The 23,873-nt window shown below is 50.7% G+C and overlaps 1 protein-coding gene across 5 annotated transcripts in view; it reads right to left on the reverse strand.

The window, feature by feature from the left end:
* The window catches only part of KMT2A (lysine methyltransferase 2A), a 2,049,111-nt gene that overhangs the window by 649,335 nt on the left and 1,375,903 nt on the right, over positions 1-23,873 (reverse strand). For all 5 annotated transcript variants that reach the window (XM_069614436.1, XM_069614434.1, XM_069614435.1 and 2 more), the window contains exon 22: positions 6,264-6,422. In XM_069614436.1, the coding sequence (XP_069470537.1) occupies positions 6,264-6,422 (159 nt within the window). The remainder of the gene's footprint in view (positions 1-6,263; positions 6,423-23,873) is intronic.

The raw sequence follows: 23,873 nt of genomic DNA on the forward strand, positions 1-23,873 counted from the left end.
CTTACAATCATCTGAGAGACCGTAGCCCCCAAACTTTAGTGCTTCAGGAGCGAGGCCTTCAAGTACAGAGATCCTCTGTCGTGGTGCAGAATTGTGCCTCCTTCCCTGGCGAGAAGATCTGCGACTGCCGGAAACTTGACTGGAGGGGACGCTGACATGTCCAGAAGATCCGGGTACCATATCTGTCTCGGCCACGCCGGTGCGACAAGGATCATCCGGGACCGTCCGAGTTGATTGACTAGTCGAAGAAGCAACAGCAACAGAGGGAACGCATACAGAAACAGGCTGTCCCAGGGGAAAGCAAATGCGTCCCCCATGCTCCCCGGCTGGGGAAACATGCTGGTGAACCTCCGGCACTTGGTGTTTGTCGCCGTCGCAAACAGAGCAATCTGGGGATTGCCCCACCTGCAGAACAGGTGATCCACTTGGTCCTACCGAAGTTCCCAATCGTGGCAAGAGCGTAGCTCCATGCTAAGAGAGTCAGCGATGGTGATCTTTACTCCTGCTAGATGAAACGGGATGAGGTACATCCCCTGGGCTACTGCCCAGTGCCAAAGGTCCTGCTCCTCTTTGGAGAGTGCCGGGTATCTGGCCCCCCCGCTTTCGTATGTAGAACATAGTGGCAGTGTTTTTCATTGAACACCCGCACCACCTTGCACTTCAGGGACGGAACGAAGGACTTGAGGGCCCAAAACACTGCCCGCAGCTCCAACACATTGATGTACAACGACTTCTCCTCCGGTAGCCGCAGGCCTCTTGCATGAAGACTTCCGGAGTACGCTCCCCATCCTTCCAGGGAGGCGTCCGTCGTGTCCGTCTCCTGATGAGGTGGGGTCTCGAAATCCGTACCTGTGGACAGATGTGCGTGCACTCCCCAGCACCGTATCAGTCAACGGAAACTCTCGTCGAGTGTGATCTTGTCCTCGAAGCTCCCCGCCACTTGTATCCAAAGGGTGTCGAGGATCTCCTGCAGCGGACGCATCCGTAGCCTGCACAGCCGAAAGAGGTATATGCATGACGACATCATGCCGAGTAGGGACTTAATTGACCTCACCCATGCGACCTTCAGGGCCAACAGCCGTTGTACATTGCCCAGGATAGCCGTGATCCTCTCCTCCGACGGAGACGCCAGGCACGACACTGCGTTGAGTCAGGCTCCCAAAAACAGTGCGTCCTGCGATGGACTCAAGGAGGACTTTGCAAAGTTTATCGAGAACACCACGTCTGTCAGGAGTTGGACTGTCTTCGTCTTGTGGTCGACGGCGATGTCTTGTGAATTCGCCCGAATGAGCCAGTCGTCCAGGTACAGGTACACGTGGATCCCTCGTAGACGCAGCTGCGCCGCCACCTGAGCCAGGCACTTGATGAACCCTTGTGGGACCGACTTCAACCTGAAGGGAAGGGCCTTGAACTGGTAATGTTGTCCTTGAACCACGAAGCGTAGGTACTCGCAGTGTCCCTTGTGTATGGGGATGTGAAAATAGGCATCTTTCAAGTCCAGTGACGATAGAAAATCCCCCTCTTCCAGCAGTCCTAGCATGTGCTGAAGAGTCACCATCCGAAACGTCTGGGACTTGATGTACTTGTTCAGAAGGCAAAGATTCAGAATGGGCCTCCAACCGCCGGTCTTCTTTCTGACGAGGAAATAACGAGAGTACACTCCGGAGCCTGTTTGGGACAAGCTCGATCGCCCCTTTCTTAACATGGCCCGTACCTCCAGCAGCAGCTGAGGGACGTGGTTTTCCTGAGGGGCCACTGGTGGTATCCGTGGACACTCCCGTTGAAACTCTAAGGTGTGTTCGTGGGCGAGAGCGTCCAGCACCCAACGGTCGGTGGAGATGGTCTTCCACACGCTGACAAAGTTCACCAGCCGGCCTACCTCCCGGGGTGCACGGGTGGGGGCCAGACTCCACGGCCGGTTCAATCTTGTTTCGACGTCGAAGCGCCGCCTTGGGGGCCCTGGCGACGACTATGTCCACCTCCAGACTTGGCGCTGCCCTTGTAGGTCTAGTGGGCCGATGAGCGGGAGGGCTGACGGTAGGACGAAGCACCTCCTCTGAATCCTTTAGAGGAACTTTGGGATTTCCCTCCAGAAGTCCGAAAGGACGGCCGTCGATGTTGAAGCGTGCCCAAGGTACGAGCCGTCTCAGTGTCCGCTTTGATCGCCTGGAGAGACTCGTCCACAGTCTTTCCAAACAAATTGTCCCTGTCGAAAGGCATGTCCAACACCATCGACTGAACATCCTGTGGCCCTCAGCCAGCTTCGCCGACGAAGGCAAACGTTGTTGACCATTTGGCGGAACCCCGTATCGGCAATGTCCGTGGCCATTGTAATGGCGTGGTTCGAAATCACCTCGCCTTCCTGTAGAATCTCCAATGCTTCAGCCCTCTTGTTGTCGGGAAGGTAGTCCAGGAGGGGGGCCATCTTGAACCAAAGTTCCCTGTCGTAATGCACCATGATGGCGAGGGCGTTAGCAGCCTTGATGGTCGTCGCCGTTGATGTGATCACTCTTCGCCCCATTGCATCCAACTTTTTCCCCTCACCGTCCGGCGGGACGGGGGGGGCCAGTGGTGAAAAGTCGGAGGGGGGTGAACTCGCCTCCTCTTGGATGATGGTTCCTCTGATAGCGTCGGCGCCGCGGGCAGGGCCACCGATTCAAGGGGCATCCTTGTCCGTATTTCCGAGCACAGGGTATGCAGAGCCGTCAGAATGTCCACTGAGATATCCCCAGGAGGCTGCTGAAGTGGAGGCAAAGAGAACCAGTGCGTTTGCGGCTTAGGGTGGTCCGCTCCGTCATCACCGCCCTGTTGCTCGTCGGTCTCCTCGTCGTCCTCCTGGAGGACCGGGAGGCTGGTGAGCTCGTCCTCTGAGGAAATGTCCATACCCTGGAGGACTACCATGCCCCACCCCCCCCCTCTGTGACCAAGGGAGACGTTTTTGGTGAAATTATGGGCATCATCTTCGCCGGCGTCTTTTCGATGGGCTGGAAGGAGCACTCCCTCCTGGCAGGCAGGGATACTCTCACGTTCCATGTCATTTCATCACGGGATTTTTTTTGCAGGGTTTTTACCACAATTTTTTTTAACTAAAAAAACCATCAATTTTTGTAACATTCTTTTTGGGGGGGTTAACCCCCCCAACTCACCCATTTTCTAAAAAATTCGATGCATTTCCCCCCCCCCAAAAAAATCAGCTGTAAAAAACCCAGCAAAAAAACATCCTGCGATCCTGGCCGAGTCCCCAGCCTTCACCTTAGGGGGAGGGTCGGGGCCCCACTCCCCCTTGGCCTTCTCCGTCAGGCCGGTCTGGGTCTTCTCCAAAAGCTTACCCGGATGGTCCGACTTCCTCTTCTTTGAAGAACTTGAGCGTTGGCTCGTGGTCGAAGGTGCTGGACATGCTGAATGTCATGATGCATACTACCGGAGAGCCAGTCCAAGACCGGCAGCCCCGGAAGCACACATCAGGTACCCAAGAGAAGGTCCAGCAACCCCAAATAGGGGCCCTTTGGACACAGTCCTGGCGCCTTTGGCGCCAGGCTCATTTTGGACATCAGTCCTGGCGCCGTAGGAGTGCTTTTTGTGGACTTACCTGATGCAGACCATGCTGCCAGATCCAGACCTCTTTGAGGCCTGAAAGGAACTACTTTACCTGTGGGACTATTTTGCCACTCGGGCGTGGTCAGGGAAGGATACATACCTGATTGGGGAAGGATACATACCTGGGACTTCTTTGGAGGCTATTTAAGCCACGCCCAGACAGCAGCTCACGCTTCGCGTTGCTCTGCTCCTAGCAGCTGGACGCTCACCGTTTCTGCTCCTGCATCCTGACTCCAGCCACGTCTGCTTCAGTCCTGGAACACCTAAAAGGAAGAAGAGAGGAAGAGAAGGTGAATAAAGGACATTACCTGATATTGCATGGGATCCAGAGCCAACACGCCGACAATCCTAAAGGAAAAGACATTATTTTTGGATTCCTTGCGTTGCTCGTTGCAGCGCTGCGCTCAACTCACCTGTCCACAAGGAATTCCGTACTCCTACGACCATCCGCACGTTCCGCTGCATTCCAGCACCTAGGAAGGAAAAGAGAAGAACAAAAGGCGAGCCAGAGAAAACATTGGGAAAAAACTGATTTGCCAGAAGGCTTACCTGGCGATTGGTGGGGGAGAATCCTTCCTCATCTCGGGTCGGCATGCCTTTTGGCAGTACCGCGCCCCGGCCCCTATGGGGAAAAAAGAACACGCGCATTGTTGGGTGAACATACAGACATTAGAAAAACCACCCCAACATAAGCTCACCTGAATTATCCACAGCGAATTGTCTTCTCTACGTGGAATCTTCGCTCTGCACCTGCGCTAAAAGACTAAAAGCAGTCCATTGAAAATAAAGGCCAAAAAGGAAGGGAGAACAACCCTTGAACTTGATAAGTCATATACTTACGAAAGTGCCTTATTCATCCAAAAAACCAGTGAAGCAACTGGACCTGAATGCCCGTCCGATAACCAGTGAAGTAACTGGATTCTACCGCACACCTGCACCAGAAGCAGGATGGAGAGCTCGTCATTTCAAATCTTAAGGTGAGAATTAACGGGAAGGTTCAGAGGTGGTTTGAAGAGAGAGTAAAAGGGGAAAGGAGGGGTTCGACTCGTCACTCCGCAGGTGATTAAAATCCTTTTCCCCATCTACAGAAAGATCTTCCTACGCATCAGACAGGCGAGGTTTGGGGGTCCGGCCCAGTCGGTGTTCCGAGTCCTGCGCATCACCTTAGAAGAGGCCGCAGCAGCCCAGACCTGGTCAGCGTCTCCGTGGGAGTCAGGTGAGCGTTACACTGAACTTGCAGTGCTTAGCGTTATGTTGGGCCCCCGCGGGAGGGGCGCCCTGAAAGGTCTTAGAAGACCGCTCAGCTTTCTTCTTCTGGGCAGGGGAGGCATGCTGCCGGGACTCAAGCAGAGCAGGGGCCTTGGCCTGCAGCCACTCGTTGAGGCGCTTGCGTCTATCGGCCCGCGTGCGCGGCACCATCTCCCGACAAGCCACGCAGTCGTCCTCTACATGCGTCTGGCCCAATTGCAAGCAGTAGAGGCACAGGGAATGTCCATCGTCTGAAAAGACGTTCCGTAAGTTGCAGCCGGGGCAAACCTTTAAGAGAGGTGCCGAGTCCTCCTCCTCCTCCTCCGCCATGTACATGCGGTGTAGGTCTCGAAAGAAGCTCCTGGAATCCTCCAAGAAGAAACCTGACATAAATCCGCCCTTGAGGGGCGCTGAAGAATCCAAAAACGGGTCCCCGTTAATCAGAAGGTTGATCGATAGAGTTTGAGGCTCGATTGACTGAAAAAATAGAGCAAAACTCTTAGAAAAATCGCAAAACGCAGTAAAAGCTTGAGAGCTATAGCACAAGGTCTCCCAACACTTGAACGTAAGGTAAACATCTGAAGATAGCTGCCAGAGGAAGGGCTTAGGTAGAGGGCAGTCATTGGCAGGGGGCAGTATGACCCAGAGACCAGTGATTGGTTGTTAGGAGAAAGACAGTTCAGAAGTGAAACTGATTTTTTCATTACCGAGGATTCCCAGCCTGACGACGGGGAATATTCATGAGCATGTGAATCCATGCCAGACCTCATGCTGGAGAAATACCAATAAATACAAATACAAACACTTGGGTTCCAGATGTACTTTAGACTAGCCAAGGGTAATAAACCAATACACAATTTCATATTGAGGGCCTTCATTAAGTTCCTCTGCATACTATCCAGATAACATTCGAAGCCCAGGGCAATTTTCCTTGATAGATAGGGGGGCCAAACAAGCTGAGCATATCAGTTTCGCTCTAGACTCGCTCTCCCATCTAACTGCATTAACATTTTGAATAACACTTTGAAATTAGTTGGGATAGATCCAGGTTGCAGCCAGTAGCCTTCCATCCCCATTGCAACAAGCTCCTTTCTTATGGTTCGAACCTAGGGTAGATCACACCCTCCTGGGTGAATCAAAACATCCCTAAAGGCCCTTCCATAGTGTACCAGATGACCATTTGACCATACTATAGCCCATAGGGATACTGGCCTTGCATAGAATTATAAACACGCCCTGTCGACGTCCCTTTTCAGACTTGAAAATCTACCAAATGGTATGCCACAGGTGATGCATAGATGGTCTGCATGACTCATGCTACACATTTATCAGCTCTGTCTCTAGAGCGCACAAATATACAATACATGCACTCCACTCTAGTGGACCTTTTCCAACAAAGCATGGCAAAAACCACTTACGTCACCCTTGATGAGATCGCGGTGCCGCTGGCAGTACACCTTCTTGTCATCCAGAAAGACGCAATTCTTGGCTCGTGAGCACATGAAGTGGTAGTTGCTGGTGCAGGATGTGAGACAGCAGCCCACAGTGGCCCCTGGCCTCGTGCAATGTTCACATCGCTGAATAAAAGAAAAAGAGGAAACAAACAGGTTTCAAATGTGACCTCCAACATTCCGCCTGTAACCCTTAGTCAAACTATGTGAGACAGGCAGACATATTTTAGAGCAGAACAATGAAAGGTGAAAAATTCTGTTCATTGTGTTATCAAATGGTCCGACATACGCTTCTGGCCTGATGCCATTGGTATTTATGATTTTCCCTGATTTAGGATATCCAACATGCCTCACCAGGGATTAATACTGATTGAATTTGAGGGATCCAAAACAGACGGCTTAATCTAATTTCAGCAAATCCAACTATAAAGTGTTAGGGGGGTTTTCCTCACCCGTGTCCCTCAAGTCCACTGACTAAACAGGTGATGAACATAACCATGGGAAAGGAGCTAGGAATAAACTCTCATGAGGAGAGCAGGGTGGTTACAGGTATACTATAAAATGTTATAACATGCAATAAGGGAATGCCCGCACAATATGTTAGCGAAAATATGAAGCATTACATTAATGGTGATGATTTAGGTTCCCTTGGTTCTTTTGTTCCGTCCTACACAACTGGTTTGGCTAACCTGCAACCACAAGGGATGGGGAAGATGTTTTTAGGAGGGCTTATCAAAGTCTCTACCTGAGGTAGGACTTTGGGACTTATAGGATCCAAACTGGTGCAATAGGATTGTCTCAGCAAGAGTTTAACTTAACCATGCCAATGATGGCAGTAGTTAGGTGCAACTAAGTAGGGAGGATGCGCTGTTGAATAGTAGAGTTAACACTTAAAATGATGATAAATAAAAGGCATGACAAAGGTAAGTACAAACATACTCTTCATTTACTATACTATTAGATGTGCAATTAAAGGTAAAGTAAAAGTAGTTTAATACGCACATATAAGAAACAGTTTGGCAACCCACTATGGGCTGTGTATTAATTTTGGGATTTCACACAGATATTACACAAAACCCAGTGCTTGTTGAAGTAGGAAAATGTGTAATACATAGGGCTAATTCTTATAAGGCAGCCCAAAACACTGTGCAGCTTGTTTCAGAAGTCCAATCCCTATCTACTAAGAGTGTCACAGAGTCTTCTAGTGCCCCAAACGTGTCTTCAGAGGCACAGGTGAGCAGCAATAGGAGAGGCCACATGGACAAGGAAAGCAGCACGTTTAGAGCCAAAGGTAGTATTCAGAATGTGGCTTAAGTAAAAATGTAGATGTTGGAAGCTGCGACCAACCGTATAGTTCAAGAGGAAAGAGGACTTAGCCTATAAGTACTGGCCACCACCGACCTGGGTCAGTGTAAGGAAGGCATGGTATAAAACAGTAAGACAGACACAAATTATCACAGTTCAAGGGTCTTTAATGAACTTCAACTGGGTTTGACAAACGCCCATCGAATCCTAAATCTAAAGATGGGAGCAAGCTATGACCATCAAATAATAATAACCTAGTCCTAGTGGTGTCTTGTCAAAATAAAAGGGCCTATACTAATAAACCTATTGCCAATCCTAACTTCTAAATACAAATATTGTGGGAAACAATGTTATGCAAAAGAAAAGTGTTCAAGAAATGATATGTCAGGATATTGAAGCAGTTGGCTTACCTTCCCCACAATTTCAGCAAGGGGCAAGGAGGCACACTCGAGCCCATGGTGTTGGGACATTATAGGTACACGGCTCGGGTGTTAGCCTGTTTTCCCTTAGAGCGGGCTTTCAGTGAGAAAGTGTTAGTATCATAAAAGGGTGGAGGGGGGGGGGGGTTAGAGTTCCTAAATAGCCTACCGGGTAGGATGGGGTAAAGGTGTTTCAAGGAAGGGGATACAGTGACTCACCATCCGGTGACCCACTCCCACAAGACCCCTCACCCAGGTGATCCCCCACCCCGCCGCCCAGGAACTGGATCCAAAAGTGATGGCTGTGTCCTGGTCACCTGGATGACAGATCCCGGGGACTAGTGGGTGAGACACCGTCGGGTTTCTCACAGCCAGTCACGGACAGCACTAAGTTACGCAGGACTTTGCACCCCATGCACACTTAATGGGGATGGGGTGGTTCAAAGTGATCTCAGCACCAAGAGCCCCACACCAGTAGCAGCACTCCCAGTCGATAAAGGATTGCTAAGGAATAATTATATCTTGTACTTGGGGTTCTGCTGTGTCAATGTGTCGTGGGTTTGAGTGTGTTCACTAGCAGTGTCTTCTGCTTCCTCTGGAGACCTCTGTCAATGTAGCAGATACCTTCACAGACAACTGGAGAGATGTAGATCTCCCACTGACCCAGTAAAGATGAGCAGACCCATGGCAGTTTGGTGGTTGGACTTCCGGTCCCATGCAGGGTCCTCTTCTGGTGAAGGCCAGAACAATAGGGTTCCAGCGTTGCAGCAAAGCACTGAGGATACCCATGAAGATTCCAGCACCCAGGCGGAATAGAAGTCCTTGCAGAGGAGCAAAGCTGGTTCCAGGTGTTGCAGGTGTTGAAAGATGCACGGCCCTTGGGGCACAGGAAACCAGTACATGTCAAGTCAGAGGGAGGCAGCTTGCAAAGATCTCCCATGTCGAGCAGAAGGTTATAGTTTAAAATGCAGTTATGTTGATTCCTGCAGCAGGCCTCTGCCATCCCTCGGTCACCTACTTCATTGAATCGTTTACAGTTCCAGTGGGTGACTTGTTTTCTGGGTCCAGCTCTCCTCCTTACATCCACAAATTAGCATGGGGGTTAGCCCAGCCCAACCAAGCAATAAGGGACTTTGCAACATTCAAACTTGGAGGCGGCTGTTCAACTGTGGACAATTAGCATCCCAGAATCAGACCAAATGCAACAAATATAGTTCAACGCATATTTTATGAATCAACCCACATACACCTTTTTTTGATTTGTTATACATTATAGTATAATGTATTCAAAATGTGTTCATAACATTTATTCTTCAGTCCATTAAATCCAGAGGACGATGTATCTCGTCCTCCGCATTACTAACACAGTGTGGATGACAAGCTACCTCGTCCTTTGCATTACTTACCTTTGGGGGAGGGGAACCCCACCCCCTGGAGCAGCGCTGATGCTCCTGACTCCCAGGCTGTGAAGGGGAAGGCTTCCCCTCCCGCACCTGGGGTTCGGGCTGCCGTGATGATGTTGGCGCGCGCTACGTGCGCCGACTTCATCCGGAAATGAAATTTACATGCTCAAGCCAAAAGGCTTAAGCATGTAATTTCAGCAGACACACGTTTGCGTGCAGCAAGGGCATTTTGTGCCCGGTTTGCTCATATGGGGGCTCGTTGGAAAGGGGAGACTCTCCCCTTTACGAGCCCTCCCACAAGCAGACTGCTGGTCGAGAATCGTTTGATCCTCAACCTGCAATCAGCGCTGGACCAAAAGGGATTTGATTTTGGGGTGTTGGGTCCCCCAAGGCCAAACGGCCCCTCAACCCCACCATGACCTTTACCACAAAGATGGCAACATGCTGTTTTGCCTTCTTTGGGGGCAAAGTGGTGTCGTTTTGTACAGACTTGCTCCCAAGGAAGGCAAAACAACATTCCACTACATTGTAAGGGGCAAACTTGGGGGCACCAGGGGGCTGGCCCAGTGCATGGAAGGGCAGATCCTTACTTCTTCCCTGGGGGGTGGGCAACATTGAGGGTCTGGCCCCATTTTGTCACCTCTGGGAAGCAGAAAGGAGCACTTTCACCAGGGTTGGGAGAGATCTAACAGGCCAAACAGCCCCCACCTTAAAAATTGGCACAATGTTGTTTTACCTTCTTTGGGGGCAGATGGGTGCTGTTTTGCACCGATTTGCCTCCAAGGAAGTAAAAACATAGCACTCTATATAGTGTCACACTTGGGGGGACCAGGGGGCTGGCCCTGTGCCTTTGGGCCAGCCCTGTCAGGAGTCCCCCGCAAGGAGGGGCACAATCTTGATGCTTCCTAGTGGGAGTGGGGGGCAATGTTGAGGGGCTGGTCCCATTTTCCCACCCCTGGGAGGGATGGGGACCCCGCAGGGGCTCCTCGGGACCACCGCTGGCCTGGGGGGATGGTCTACCCACATGCAAGGCAGACACCCAAGGCTAGGGGCAGCACCCCAGCCATCCTAGATCTCTGTTTGGGCCGCGATAGAGCTTTTCCTTCTAGGGAGGGACAGGGACCCCGCTGGGGTTCCCCGGAACCAGCGCTGGGCTGGGGGGGCGGTTCACTCACATGGGAGACAGGTGCCCAAGGCGAGGGGCAGCACCCCCGGGTGTCGTGGAGCTCAGGCTGGGCCGCACTAGAGCTTTTCCCAATGGCCAGGGACAGGGACCATGCTGGGGCTACCCAGGATTGCCGCTGGGCTGGGAGGCCGTCGACCAACGTGCGAGGCAGACGCCCAAGGCCGGGGAAGCACCCCCAGCCGTCCTAGAGTTCTGGTCGGGCTGCTGTGAGAAACCTGAAGGTGTCTCCCTAGCTAGTCCCCGGGGATCTGTCATTCAGGTGGCCAGGACACGGCCATCGCTATTGTATCCAGTTCCTGGGGGTGGACCAGTGAGGGAGGATCACCTGGATGGGAGTCCTCAGGGAACGGGACACCGGCAGATGAGACACGGTATCCCCCTTCTTTCAACACCTTTTCCCCATCTAACCACGTAGGACATTCAAAACCACTGCCCCCCCCCTTTCCAACAACACAAACACTTTCACACGACACACAAGAGAACGGACTAACACCAGTGCAGTTTAGCTCACATGTCCCAATACAAGTGTCAGGCAAAATCAGGCAATTGATCAGAATCACACACCTGACAGCCCTTTCCCTTCCCCACAGGGATACAAGATGGAGCAAGAGAGCACAGTACGAGCAAAGCAGATTACACAACGAGACAGCTATCCAGACCGGGCAGTACAAGAGGAGGAGAAAGGCGGCAAAAAAATCGAGAGGCTGACGAGGAGACACACGTCCTTGCCCTTTCCGACAAAACCCTGCGAAACCTCTGCAGAAGGAATCGTAAGACCGAGGACAATAGCCCAAGTGTGTTGCAGCAGATGTCAACTGTACACGCAACGTGTCGACGCTGATAAACCGGAACGAGGGAGAACCAATAAGAACCGGGCTGTGTTGAATGAAAGTCGCAAAGTGGCAAAATGAGAGAAGTTCAAAGAGCTGTAAGATTGTTAAGGGGGGACCATCTGTAAAAGGGGACCGGCACCACGTGGGTGCTGCTCTGAGAAACTCTGGTCGATCCCCCATCTGAGTAAAACTACAGATACCAGAAGGCCATAGGAGAGCCACCAAGATATCAAAGTGGTCATACAGGAGGTCAAGCAAAATCCTCATACAGTCGAAAGCCTTTGACTTAAGAACTATAAAGAAAGCAAGGAAAGTGACTCCCGACACATGAGAAAGCAAGGGAAGTGAATCCCGTAAACATTGGAAGTAAATGTGAAAGTGATGTTGGCAAGAGTGAACCCGGAAGAGGTATGCTGAGGAGAAGGGGGCAAGTCTAACGTCCCAAGAAACAATGTGCTGACAAAGGTGAACCCGACCAAGGGATGTCCACTGAAACTGTTTAAAAAAGACATTAAGATTTGTAAGTGAAGGGAAAAGCCATAGTGAACCCGGAAGAGGGAGGATGAAAGTAAATAAGGGTCAGCGCCCGGAAGAGGGAGACCCAGGGTTGAAGAATCTTCACCAGAAGTAAAACCAGGAAACAAACTTTCATTTTTGTTGAAGGAACTTTTGTTTTGTAATTGAATATGTCAGGCCCTTGAAGGCAAGAGACTTTCAAGAGAAACAAGACTTTGGCTATCGATGGCCCAGATAGCTGCAAGTGGAACTGTCGACTCCTGCTGGGAAAGCTCGAGTGTGTGCTGTGCTCTGGGATCCCATTTTACCCCATGCTCAAAACGTGGGGAAGGGAGTCCCAAGATATTGCATCCCAACATATTATTTGTAAACACTTCTTTCTGTTCTTGAAAACCATCCCACGCCCTTTTTGTATTAGTTGTAAGGTTTTGCAATAGGTTTCTTAGTATAGGCCCTTTTTATTTGACACACCACCACTAGGACTGCCTTATTGTCATTTGATAGATTACGCTTGCTCCCATTTTAGATTTAGGTTTAGATTAGGCATTTTCCCAACCTGGATACAGTTTAATAAACACCCTTGAACTGTGATCACTTGTGTCTGTCTTTACTGTTGCCAGCATGAGTTGCTTACACTGCGTTACAGCTTTTCCCTCTGGGGAGGGACGGGGACCCCTCCAGGGCTCCTCGCACCGCCACTTGGCTGGGGAACAGTGAACCCACATGGGAGCCAGGCACATAAGGTCATGGGCAGCAATCCAAGCCGTCTTGGAGCTCTGGCCGGGCCACGTTACAGCTTTACCCTCCAGGGAGGGACGGGGACCCGTCTGGGGCTCCTGGACTGCCACTGGGCTTGGGAAAAGTGGACCCACATTGGAGGCATGCGGCCAAGACTAGGGGCAGCACCCCCGGCTGTCCTGGAGCTCTGGCCGGGCTACAGCTTTTCCCTACCAGCAGGGGCGGGGGACCACGCTGGGGCTCCCCGAGACAGCCGCTGGGATGGGGGTAGTCGACCCACGTGCAAGGCAGACACACATGGCCGGGGGCAGCACCCCCGGCCGTCCTAGAGTTCTGACCGGGCCACGTTATAGCGTTTCCTTCCAGGGAGGGACAGGGACTTGGCTGGGCTGGTGGACGGTCGACACACATGGGAGACAGACGGCCAAGGCCGGGGCAACATTCCCGGCCGTCCAAGAGCTCTGGCCGGACAGTGTTAGGGCTTTTATATCCAATGAGGAAAGGGGACTCCGTGGGGGCTCCCCTGGACCGCTGTTGGGATTGGGGCCGGTGGATCCACATGGGAGAAAGGCGACCATGGCCGGGTGGCAGCAACCCAGGCCATCCTAGGGCTATGGCCGGGCCACGCTAGAGCTTTTCCCTCCAGGGAGGGATGTGTTCCCACCGGGGCTCCCTGGGACTGTTACTGGGCTTAGGGTTAGTCGACCCACATGGGAGATAGGCACCCAAGGTCGGGGGCAGCACCCCTGGCTGTCCTGGAGCTCTGGCCGGGCTACAGCTTTTCCCTCTGTGGAGGTGTAAGAGAGGCATGGTATCACAAGTGAAGACAGATACAAATGATTCAATGTTCAAGGGTGTTTATTGAACAATGAGTATTGCATAAAAAGTTGGGAGCATGCTCGACCATCAAATAGTAAATAACAGTCCTAGTAGTGTACGTCAACGGAAAATGGCCTGTGCTAATAATACCTATTGCCTGCCTTTATGCTATAACAACAAATGTGTGGGGGGAAAATGTACATGTAAGAAAATAGCGTTCAGAAATGATATATAAAGATAGCTGAGCAACAATGGTCAGGGTGTCTTGGATGTGTACAAAAACAAAGTTCCTTTAAAAGTTCAACCACGTTCCTTTTTCTTCTGGATTCACAATTCACCATCACTTTTAGGATTCATGGTTCACAAAACTCAAGATTCATAGTTCACCAAAAGGTTCACACTGGCACCCCTCTGTCGGGCTCAGACCTGTTCAAACAAAAGTTCACCTTACTTGCAGGGGCTTCATTCACCAAGCTTTTTACACTTCTTCCGACTTCACCACAGGTCTCCCTCTGCCGAGCACGGACCTTAATTATTTCGATTTCCCACAGGCCTCCCTCTGCCGGGCTCGGACCTTCATTCTTTACAATTTTCCTTATCGAAGACTTTCGACTGTGAGAGGATTTTGCAAATACCTCTGCAGGACCACTTCGATTTATAGCTCACTACATCTCAAAGAATGCAATGCTTCCTTTTCTTCTTTCCACTTTCAAACAATGTTCAACAAAATGTTCACGTCAGTCCCCCTCTGTAGGGCTCAGATCTTTCACCAGCACAGTTCACGCCGATCCCCCTCTGTCAGGCTCAGGCCTCTCTAGAAAGATGGACTCTAAAAATTGAAGAATAATAGTTGCAAGACATCCACAGGGATGCAAAATATAAATGAAAAAAAGAAACAATATATCTCACAATTTGGACTGGAACAAGGATTTATGTCCAGAATTGGACATAAACATGAAGGTCTATACCTGAATGAGTGAACCAATCTGGTAATAATAGCTGAGATAGGGCTTCATTATGAGTTTGGAGGCAGCCATGGAGCTATTAGCTCAATGGCTGCCCCAAAACCGGGCTCCATTACCGGGTTCCTGCAATGGGGACTTAGCGGGTCATTCCGACATAGGAGGACCTGGTAAGTCCTCCTTGCTGGAACCATTCCCAATTCCAATATAAGCCCCCATAGGGCTCAATGGGAATGGGGAGGGAGGTAACAACGGGCACATTACAGGTGTCCCGTTGTTACCTCCCTCTTCCCCTCGCGGGACCCGGAAAAGAAGCCTGGTTTTACCAGACGTCTGATCAGGGTCCTGCAAAGGGAACCTCGTAATACGCGCTGCCGTAATGAAGGGGGCCGGTCCTGTACCGGCCCCCTTCATTACGGGAGCGCAAGCCTCGTAATGAGGCCCATACTGTTATTTCTTCTTCTTTTCTTTACATCTCTAGTACCAATCTAGGCACCAAGGAATTTTGACTTACGGGGACAGCCTATTATACCCTGTGAATATTTGATCTATTTTTCTGCAAGATTACTTGACTACCAAGGGTACTGTCTCTAGGTCTAGGGATTATTTAACTTCATGTATGAAATCAATGTTGTATGTCAATACATATGTCTTTTGTTAATCATAAAAATAGAGCCTTATATTTTTTCTTTTAAGGATTTTTAGAACTAGTTATTGTTTATGTTATATGTGTGTGCGTTTGGGTGTTCATGCCAGTCTCTAATAAGGGGGACATCAGGGATACATATCTGACTGCACGGTATACAAATGGTTTAAAGTAATTCAAATCAAAATAAGCCAAACAGTGGAGTTTCCTACTTTCTTTCAAGTACCTTACCCCAGCCATCATTGGAAGAAGGGGTTACCCCTATTTTGGTTATCAGGCTCAGGCCTCTCAACTTATAATATCCATGTTCATCTCTGTTCGGCTTCAGCCCCTCACAGGCCACTGGGTTTCTTTTCCCTTTCACTCACCCAGGTGGCACGGCACTAGCAGAAAACTCCTCAGGATCTATGGATTGAGGTCAGGGTCTCACCGCCTGGAAGCAGCACTGGCCAGGACTTGGCCTGCTGGGAGCTGCCCTCCTTTGCTCTGGCTCCCTCGCCACACTACAAGTCTCCAGCTACACCGGGTCAGCGTTCCAGCGTCCTGCTCTGCTTTGCCCCAGGTAGCAAGTGGGGCTGGGATTGAGAAGGGTTCCGCTGCTGGACTCAGCCACGCAGCCTCCCTTCAGTTCTCCCAACTGCTGCTCCCTGTTCTGCCAGGAACTCCACCTTTTATACACCTGTGGTCCTTTGACAGGATGCAGGTTTGAGTTCTGGTCTCTGCTGTACTGACTTGCCTGACCCTCGTTAGTGGGACATTGGTATTTCTAAAGTCGGTTTACAGAAAGGATAACAGAAATGAATGGATAGTTGCTCCTGTCTTAATAAATTATTTGGGAAAGACAGTCGGAAAGGTTTATTCTACCCTTAGCTGTAGACTTCTTTATCTTCCTTCCTTTTGAGGGGAAGTAAATGGGTAAAACAGGGCCTGGATGACAATACCACATGAAAGCCTCTGTGACTTCATCTTCCTCGTTTCTCGAGACGTGGGGATACCACATCTCACCCAGGGTACCGTCCTTGATGCAAACCCAGATTTCCCTACCCAGGGGATCCTCCCGCACTGGCCCACCCCAGGGTCTGGATCCAAAGGCGATGGCCGTGCCCTGGCCACCTGAATAGAGGACTCTTGGGGTCCACATCAGAGAATACCACTAGGTTTCTCACAGATTGTATGCTTCATCCCCTCTCCTAGTGAGAACCCCAGCACTTTTTGTTGGAATTATGGACCTTTTTATTTCAATCCTGAATGAGTGGAGCCTTTTTCAATCATTCATTCTTGTGGGCTCTGTCTTTTGGAACTCTATTGTTTGTATCCTACCTGTACTATGTAGTCTGTCTGCTCCATAGCTCTTAAAGGCATCCGTGTTTTTACTTCTGCAGCACACAGCTCCTTTACACCACCTTCAGAGGAATGCCAAAGAGATACCTAGTATCCCCCTTCTCTCTACTCGTGAGACTTTTTGGTCACATGGACAATCTCCTAGTTATGGCTGGTGGCAGTGGACGTGTTCTACCAACTACTGTGTCATTATTATACCGCAGGCTATGTCCATAGCCTCCGTAGTGCACAACAGGGGCACCCAAGTACCAACTTGGGGCCCTCCCTTGTTTTTTTTACCATTACTGGCGTGGATGTTCTTTGTTAGCCCTTGTTCTACCATTCTGGGAGGGGGAAGTCAGTGTGTGTGTTTTGCCTTTGGCGGGATCCCTTGGGTATCCCCGCCTAGGCTTCAGAGTATCTGGGAAGACAGGAAGTGGGGGGAGGAGTCTCCGACCCCCCTGTCTTTTGTCTGCCACAGTGCCTGAATAGGACCAGCTCCCACAAGGGGTCTGGCTGTCCAGATAAGCCTGACTACTCTGCCACTCTACTAAGGTCCTAGCTAGTACAGACTGATACTAAGAGTGATCTACAAACCACTGGGATAGCTTACTAAAGTCTTACTGCCAGTAGGACTTTAAGAAAACTCCCCTAACACTGATGTCAGGTTGTATTGCACACAAAGAATCCATCCTCCAGGTCACGATACTGTAAAGTACTAAAACTATGTCCACTATGAAAAGCTATAAGGCAGAAGCTTGTACGTCTCTTTCTGTTGAAAAACAGAAAAGCATGTGTACAGATAAATGTCTTAGAACAAAAGGAAAAAAAGCTGAGTTCATGCAAAGATTGTTGGATTACCAAACTGTAAGTAGGCCTATGACCCCTATTACCAGAATGGATCTAGAAGATAATGATGACCGAAGTTTAACTCTTAGCCCTCAACTTCCAGATAATGAGGTAGACGACGATGTGGATGGAAAGTATGAATACTAATCCACCTGACAATCCTCTGACCTCACCCTTACCTAAATTTAACATGTCAGCTGAGCGGGTTCTAGAGCTAGAAAAAATGGAAATGCAGCTTGAATTTAGGAAACTGGAAATAAAGTCTGAAATGAGAGACAAGGAAATGAGGAAGGACCTGCAACTCACGGAAAAAGAGTTGCAGCATGAACTAGAGACGAAAAGGTTGTCCCTTGATTCTACTTCTGTTATAGAGTCCTCTTTGCCAGACAACCCCAGAAGCAGAAAGCCTCGTCTCCCCAAAGATTTGGTGAGTTTGTATGATGTGAAGACTGATATTCTTGATTGGCTGAGTACATTTGAATTTACATGTAAAGTACAAGGTATTTGTGAAGGTGAGTTTGTTCAATGGGTAATATCTAGGTTGCCCCAGAATGGCTGTGATGGGGTTGAATGATGTTGATAGACAAGATTACTAGTGGTTAAAAACTGCCTTCATAGCCAGGTTTGGGACGATCCCTTCCCAATACCTAAAAAGGTTTAGGGACCACAGGAAGAGAGATGGTAACATGTGGGCCACTTGGGTGTGTGAAAGCCTGAATAACCTAGAGGGGTGGATTTAAGGCTACAAAGTGAGCTCTTTTGAAGGCATGAGTGTTAGGCAGAAACCTGTGCAGTTCCCTTAGGGAACACTGCAAAAGATTTAGGACTACAGGTGTTAGCAGTAAACCCCCTTGGTAGCAGTCTGTACCACCCAGATTTACCTGGTAGCTGTGGCTGAGCAGTCAGACTTCTCTCAAGAAGAGTTAGGCAGTATGCAAAGTATACACAATAGGCACTCAGACACACCAATACAAGCAAACACTGACCAGAGCTTTGGTATCAAAGTATATAATTATTTATTTAAAAACACACTGTTTGAAACACTCCAGCACTCTTGTTGTAAAATATTCTAAACACAGTTACTATTGTAATATATACACCCCTTTTTCCTTATCAGATAAGTCTCAGTAAAACACCACTTATTTTCATACAGAGGTGAGCGCTTAACTAGATGGCACTCCAATAAGTTTGTGAAAAAGGGAGGGAAAAAGACAGAATATGGAAAGGTACACCACTCTAAGATTCAGGAACACTGTTAGCAAGGCAGAAGAGCAAAAGTCACTGGTGAGCCAAAGTCCAAAGGCTGGGCCCACTCTTAGAGAGCAGAGCACAAATGCGCCCAAGATCACACAGTTACACTAGGCTTAGAATGTCTTGCAGAGAGTTCAAAAAGAGTTTAGAGAGGCTCAGGAAAGTTAAGCCAGGGTGTCCCAGGCCAACCCAGGTTCGAGAGCCAGGGGCTAAATCTACCCCGAACAGTCGGTGGCAAGGGAAGCCAGGCGGGACACGGTACCTTAAGTGGGAAGGATCCTCCAGCGGTGGCAGTTGTTCCTGGCAGTGGGTGCAAGTCGCGTCGTCCAGGGGAAGAGAAGATCTCGACTTGGAGGAAAGATGAAGGTCGTTGCACTGCCAGGGAAGAAACCAGCCGCAGAGTTTTCCAGTTAAAGGTGGTACCTTTTTTCGCGGTCGTGGTAAAACGTGGTATCCCGGTTGCCGGGGTGCTTGGCACAGGCAAGGCGACCACGAGGTACGTCGGGAAGGCGAAAAGACGGTGAAACTGGTTATCCCCACCAGTCAAAGGAAGAAGACTCTCTGGCGGGAGATCTCCTCTGTCGTTGGGAAAAGTGGTGAGACGGTCCAGCAGGGCTCCACCGTTGGTGTCGTCGTGGCAGGTAGGCTCAGCTTCTCCCTCGTCGGATTCTTAGGTCCTGTGGCGACTTCTGAAGTTCCAGTCCCCAAAGCCCTGCTTTTATGCAGAAAACCCCCATTCACTCAGCCTAGCTGTCACTCAAACATGCTAAGTGGTGAGCCTGCCGGCTCACCACTTGGGCCAATCAGGATGGAATGCGACTTGAGTTGCCTAGGCAACTCAGTCCAGGGTGCCTAAATCCCCCTCCACACCTCCTAAGTACCCCAGACAGAGTGGCACCACTTTGGAGGGCTTCTGTGGAGAAGGCAGCCAAGAAAGTGGAACAAAGGGCTCGACTTGGGTTGGAGTCACAGAAGAGAACACAAAAGCCATTTTAGAATCCAGTTTTGGCAAAAAATACCAACCGGAGAATTAATATTAATTAAATAAACCGGCGGTATGTTCGAGGCTACCGTAAATAATTAAATAAAGATAGTAGCCTAAAACAATGGGAAATCCCATAGGAAAATATTCGCGGTTGAATATAAAAAGTAGTATCCACTGCCACCAGCCAAAACTCGATCAGGGGGGACGGAGACGTACCCCCTCGACTAACAGACCATGGGGCAATTGAATTGCCCCAGCCAGTACGTCCACAATATGATGGTTTGTACTGGTTCTGTTCAGAATTTAAGACTATTAAAGTCAATGGTGACTTTACATGCCCTGGGAGACAGTAGTCAGTCCCAGGGTATGAAGTCTATACTGGGGGGTCACTATGACACCCCTGTGTTACTGCACTGAGGGTGCTGTGTAACACACATCACAAAAACACATGAAGCCCTATGGGGTAAAATACCCCATAGCCCATTAAACACATCTAGATTCAAAGAAACACACTGAAATCATGCCCAAGAGTGAGGGTAAAAGAGTCTCACTCTTGGCAGGAGAAAAAAATAAACCCCGAAAATCCAGCAAAGCTGCTGGGGGACTCACTAGGTTAGGAAATTCAGCCTAAACAGAGAATTCTCCCTAACAATGAGGCATCTCTTCATGCTGGAAAGTATTTTTGATGCTTGTTCCCCAGAGCTGAGGCAGCACCTGGCTAACTCCAAAGAACTGGACCCCAAGAAGCTAGCAGTGGCTGCTGGCTTATGGGTGGCCAATAGGGCTACTCACAAGGATTATGGGGCTCCTCACAAGAAAGAGGAGGGGAAAGAGCATAAAAAGGATGAGAAGGATCATTCCAAAAATCCCCCACCAAAAGAGGGCCACAAACATAACAAGGGTACATTCCCCCATAAACAACCTTATAGTGTTAGTGAAACCTCTGGACCCAAACCAGAGGAAGGTTATCAGAAAACCCCATTCCAAAAGACATTTGGGAAATGTGTGGTTTGTGGGTCTGGTGACCACGTGAAAGGAGATCCCAGATGTAAGGGAAAACCTTCAGGGATACCCTCTGTCAGTTTAGCCTTCACACATGATGTGGGTATTCCAATGACGGGCTAGCTTTCACCCTCAAGCTGAAGAACCCATTGGTGTTCAGGCTAGAGTTTCTTTATTATCTCTGGGACTGTGGGAACAACATAACATTGAGTTCTATACTTCAATTCCTGATAATACTAAAGAGTATTATAACAGTGTACTTGTGAATGGTCGGGACACCCCTGCTATTATAGACACTGAAAGTGTCTCCCTAGCCAGTCCCCGGGGATCTGTCATCCAGGTGGCCAGGACACGGCCATCACTATTGGATCCAGTTCCTGGGGGTAGACCAGTGAGGGAGGATCACCTGGATGGGGGGGGGGGGGTCTTCGGGGAGTGAAACACTGACTGGTAAGACGCGGCATCCCCCTTCTTTCAACACCTTTTCCCCATCCTACCACGTAGGACATTCAAAAACACTGCCCCCCCACTTTCCGACACAAACACTTTCGTACGACTCGCAAGAGAACGGACTAACACCAAAGCCGTTTATCTGACATGTCCCAATACAAGGGGTCAGGCAAAGTCAGGGAATTGACCAGAATCACACACACCCGACAGCCCTTTCCCTTCCCCACAGGGATAAAAGGTGGAGCACGAAAGCACAGTACGAGCAAGGCAGACTGCACAACGAGACAACTATCCAAGGTCCTGAGCTAGTACAGACTGATACTAAGAGCTGGGGATCTACAAACCACTGGGATTGCTTAAACTCTTACTGCCAGTAGGACTTTAGGAAAACTACCCTAACAGTGGCTCCCCAGGACCGCAGCTGGGCTGGGGGGCAGTCGACCCACGTGCAAGTTAGACACCCAAGGCTGGGGGCAGCACCCCCGGCCGTCCTAGAGTTCTGGCCTGGCCGCGCTATAGCTTTTCCTTCCAGGCAGAGACAGGGACCCCTTTGGGGCTCCACGGAACCGCCGCTGGGCTTGAGGAAGGTCGACCCACGTGGGAGACAGGTGTCCAAGGCCAGGGGCAGAGCCCCCAGCCATCCTGGATCTCTGGCTGGGCCGCATTAGGGCTTTTCCCTCTGGGGAGGGACAGGGATCCCTCTGGGGCATCCCCGACCGCCAGTGGGCTTAGGAATTGTGGACCCACATGAGAGGTAGGTGCCCAGAGGCAGCAACCCCAGCAGTCTTGGAGCTCTGGCCGGGCCATGTTACAGCTCTTTCCTCTGGGGAGTGGCTGGGACCCCTGTGGGGCTCCCGGACCGCCGCTGGGCTTGGGAACAGTGGAGCCACATGGGAGGCAGGCGTCCATGGCCACATGGCCAGGGGCAGCACCCCAGCTGTCCTGGAGCTCTGCCCAGGCCGGGACCCCACTGGGCTGGGGGCCAGCACCCTCTGCTGTCCTGGTGCCCTGACCTGGCCAAGTTACAGCTTTTACCTTTGGGGAGTGGCGGGGACCCCTCAAGGGGATCCATGACCTTGACCGCTGCTGAGCTTCTGAACAGTGGACCCACGTCTAAGGCAGGCTGCCAAGGCTGAGGGCAGCACCCCCGGCCGTCCTAGAGTTCTGGCTGGGTCGCATTATAGCTTTTCTTTAAGGGAGGGACGGAGGATGCTATCGCTGGGCTTGTGGATGGTCGACCCACATGGGAGACAGGTGCCAAAGCCCAGACGCAGCACCCCCAGCCGCCCTGGAGCTCTGGCTGGGCCGCGTTAGAGCATTCCCCTCTGGGGAGCGACAGGGACCCCGCCGGGGCTCCTCGGACAGCCACTGGGCTTGGGCACAGTGGATCCAAATGGGAGGCAGGCGGTCAGGGGCAGAAACCCCAGCGGCCTTGGAAATATAGCTGGGCCGAGTTACAGCTTTTCTCTCTGGGGAGGGATGGGGACCCCGCTGGGGCTCCCGGGGACCGCCACTGGGCGTGGGTACGGTCAAATCACATGGGAGACAGGTGCCCAAGTACGAGGGCAGCACGCTTGGCCGCCCTGGAGCTCTGGCTGGGCCTCGTTAAAGCTTTTCACTCTGAGGAGGGACGGGGTCCCTGCTGGGGCTCCCCAGGACCGCAGGTGGGCTTGGAGACAGTTGACCGATATGGGACACAGGAGCCCAAGGGTAGTACCCTAGGCTGCCCAACAGCTCCGGCCGAGCCGCGTTAAAGCTTTTCCCTCCCCAGAGGGACGGGTTCCCTGCCGGGACTCCATGGCACCGCCACTGGGCTGGAAGGCGGGTGACCCACGTGTGAGGCAGACGTCCAAGGTTGGGGGCAGCACCCCCAGCCGTCCTAGAGTCTTGGCCGGGCCACGTTATAGATCTTCCTTTCAGGGAGGGATGGGAACCACTCCGGGGCTCCCCAGACCACTGCTGGGCTTGGGTACAGTCGACCCACATGGGAGACAGGTGCCTAAGGCCAGGGGCAGCACCCTCGGCTGTCCTGGAGTTATGGTCGGCCACGTTAGAATTTTTGACGTAAAGGAGGGACGGGGTTCCCGCAGACGCTCCCCATGACCGGCCCAGGGCTGGGGTCGGTCTACCCACGTGCAAGTCAGGACATGTGTTTTTGCCTGCATGTTTCTGTGGTATCCCGGTCGCAAATATTTCAAAATTGTGTTCTTTCCCCTAGATTTTGGACTTTTATTGGCATTCTGGTTAATAAATTCTAGTGCAATTCATGAAAGTAAGACCTCTTTAGATTCCCACAAGTGTCTTCTTTTCAGAAATGCATGGTGCTCCCTGTATTCCCTGATGGCTGCAACATCCCAGTCCTAAATGTCTGCCTTGCCTGCAAGGCTAAATACAGTGTCCATCTGGTTTTCCCAGAGCACCAGACATACCTGTACTTTAGCCCTTTCCCTTTCGAACTCAGACAGTGCACCCACACATGTGAGGTACCGTTTGTCCATGGGACACGTGTGGGAATGTGGCCAGGTAACCATTATCTAGGTCCCCATCCGTTTCTGTGGTTTCCCAATGGCTAACGCATCAAAATATTGCATTTTTCAAACGTTTCCTATGCTGTGCATTCTGGGAAAGAATTTCTGCGATCAACAAAAACAAAATGTATTTAGATTCCCCTGTAATTCTCCTTTTCAAAACTGAGTGGGATTCCCACCTTTCTTTGGTGGTTGTGATGCCAGAGCCCTCAATGCATGTGCTTGCCTCAAGCCCAGTTATGCTCTTCACTGAGTATTTCCATGCTGGCAATTTAGCCCTTTCCCTTCGGGCCAGGCTAGTGGACCCACGTGTGAGGTCCTCACACAAGTGAGGTACTATTTTTATCGGGATACCTGTGGCAACA

The sequence above is a fragment of the Ambystoma mexicanum genome, chromosome 9 (assembly GCF_040938575.1).
Source record: "Ambystoma mexicanum isolate Mex_15411 chromosome 9, UKY_AmexF1_1, whole genome shotgun sequence".
Classification (NCBI taxonomy): Eukaryota; Metazoa; Chordata; class Amphibia; order Caudata; family Ambystomatidae; genus Ambystoma; species Ambystoma mexicanum.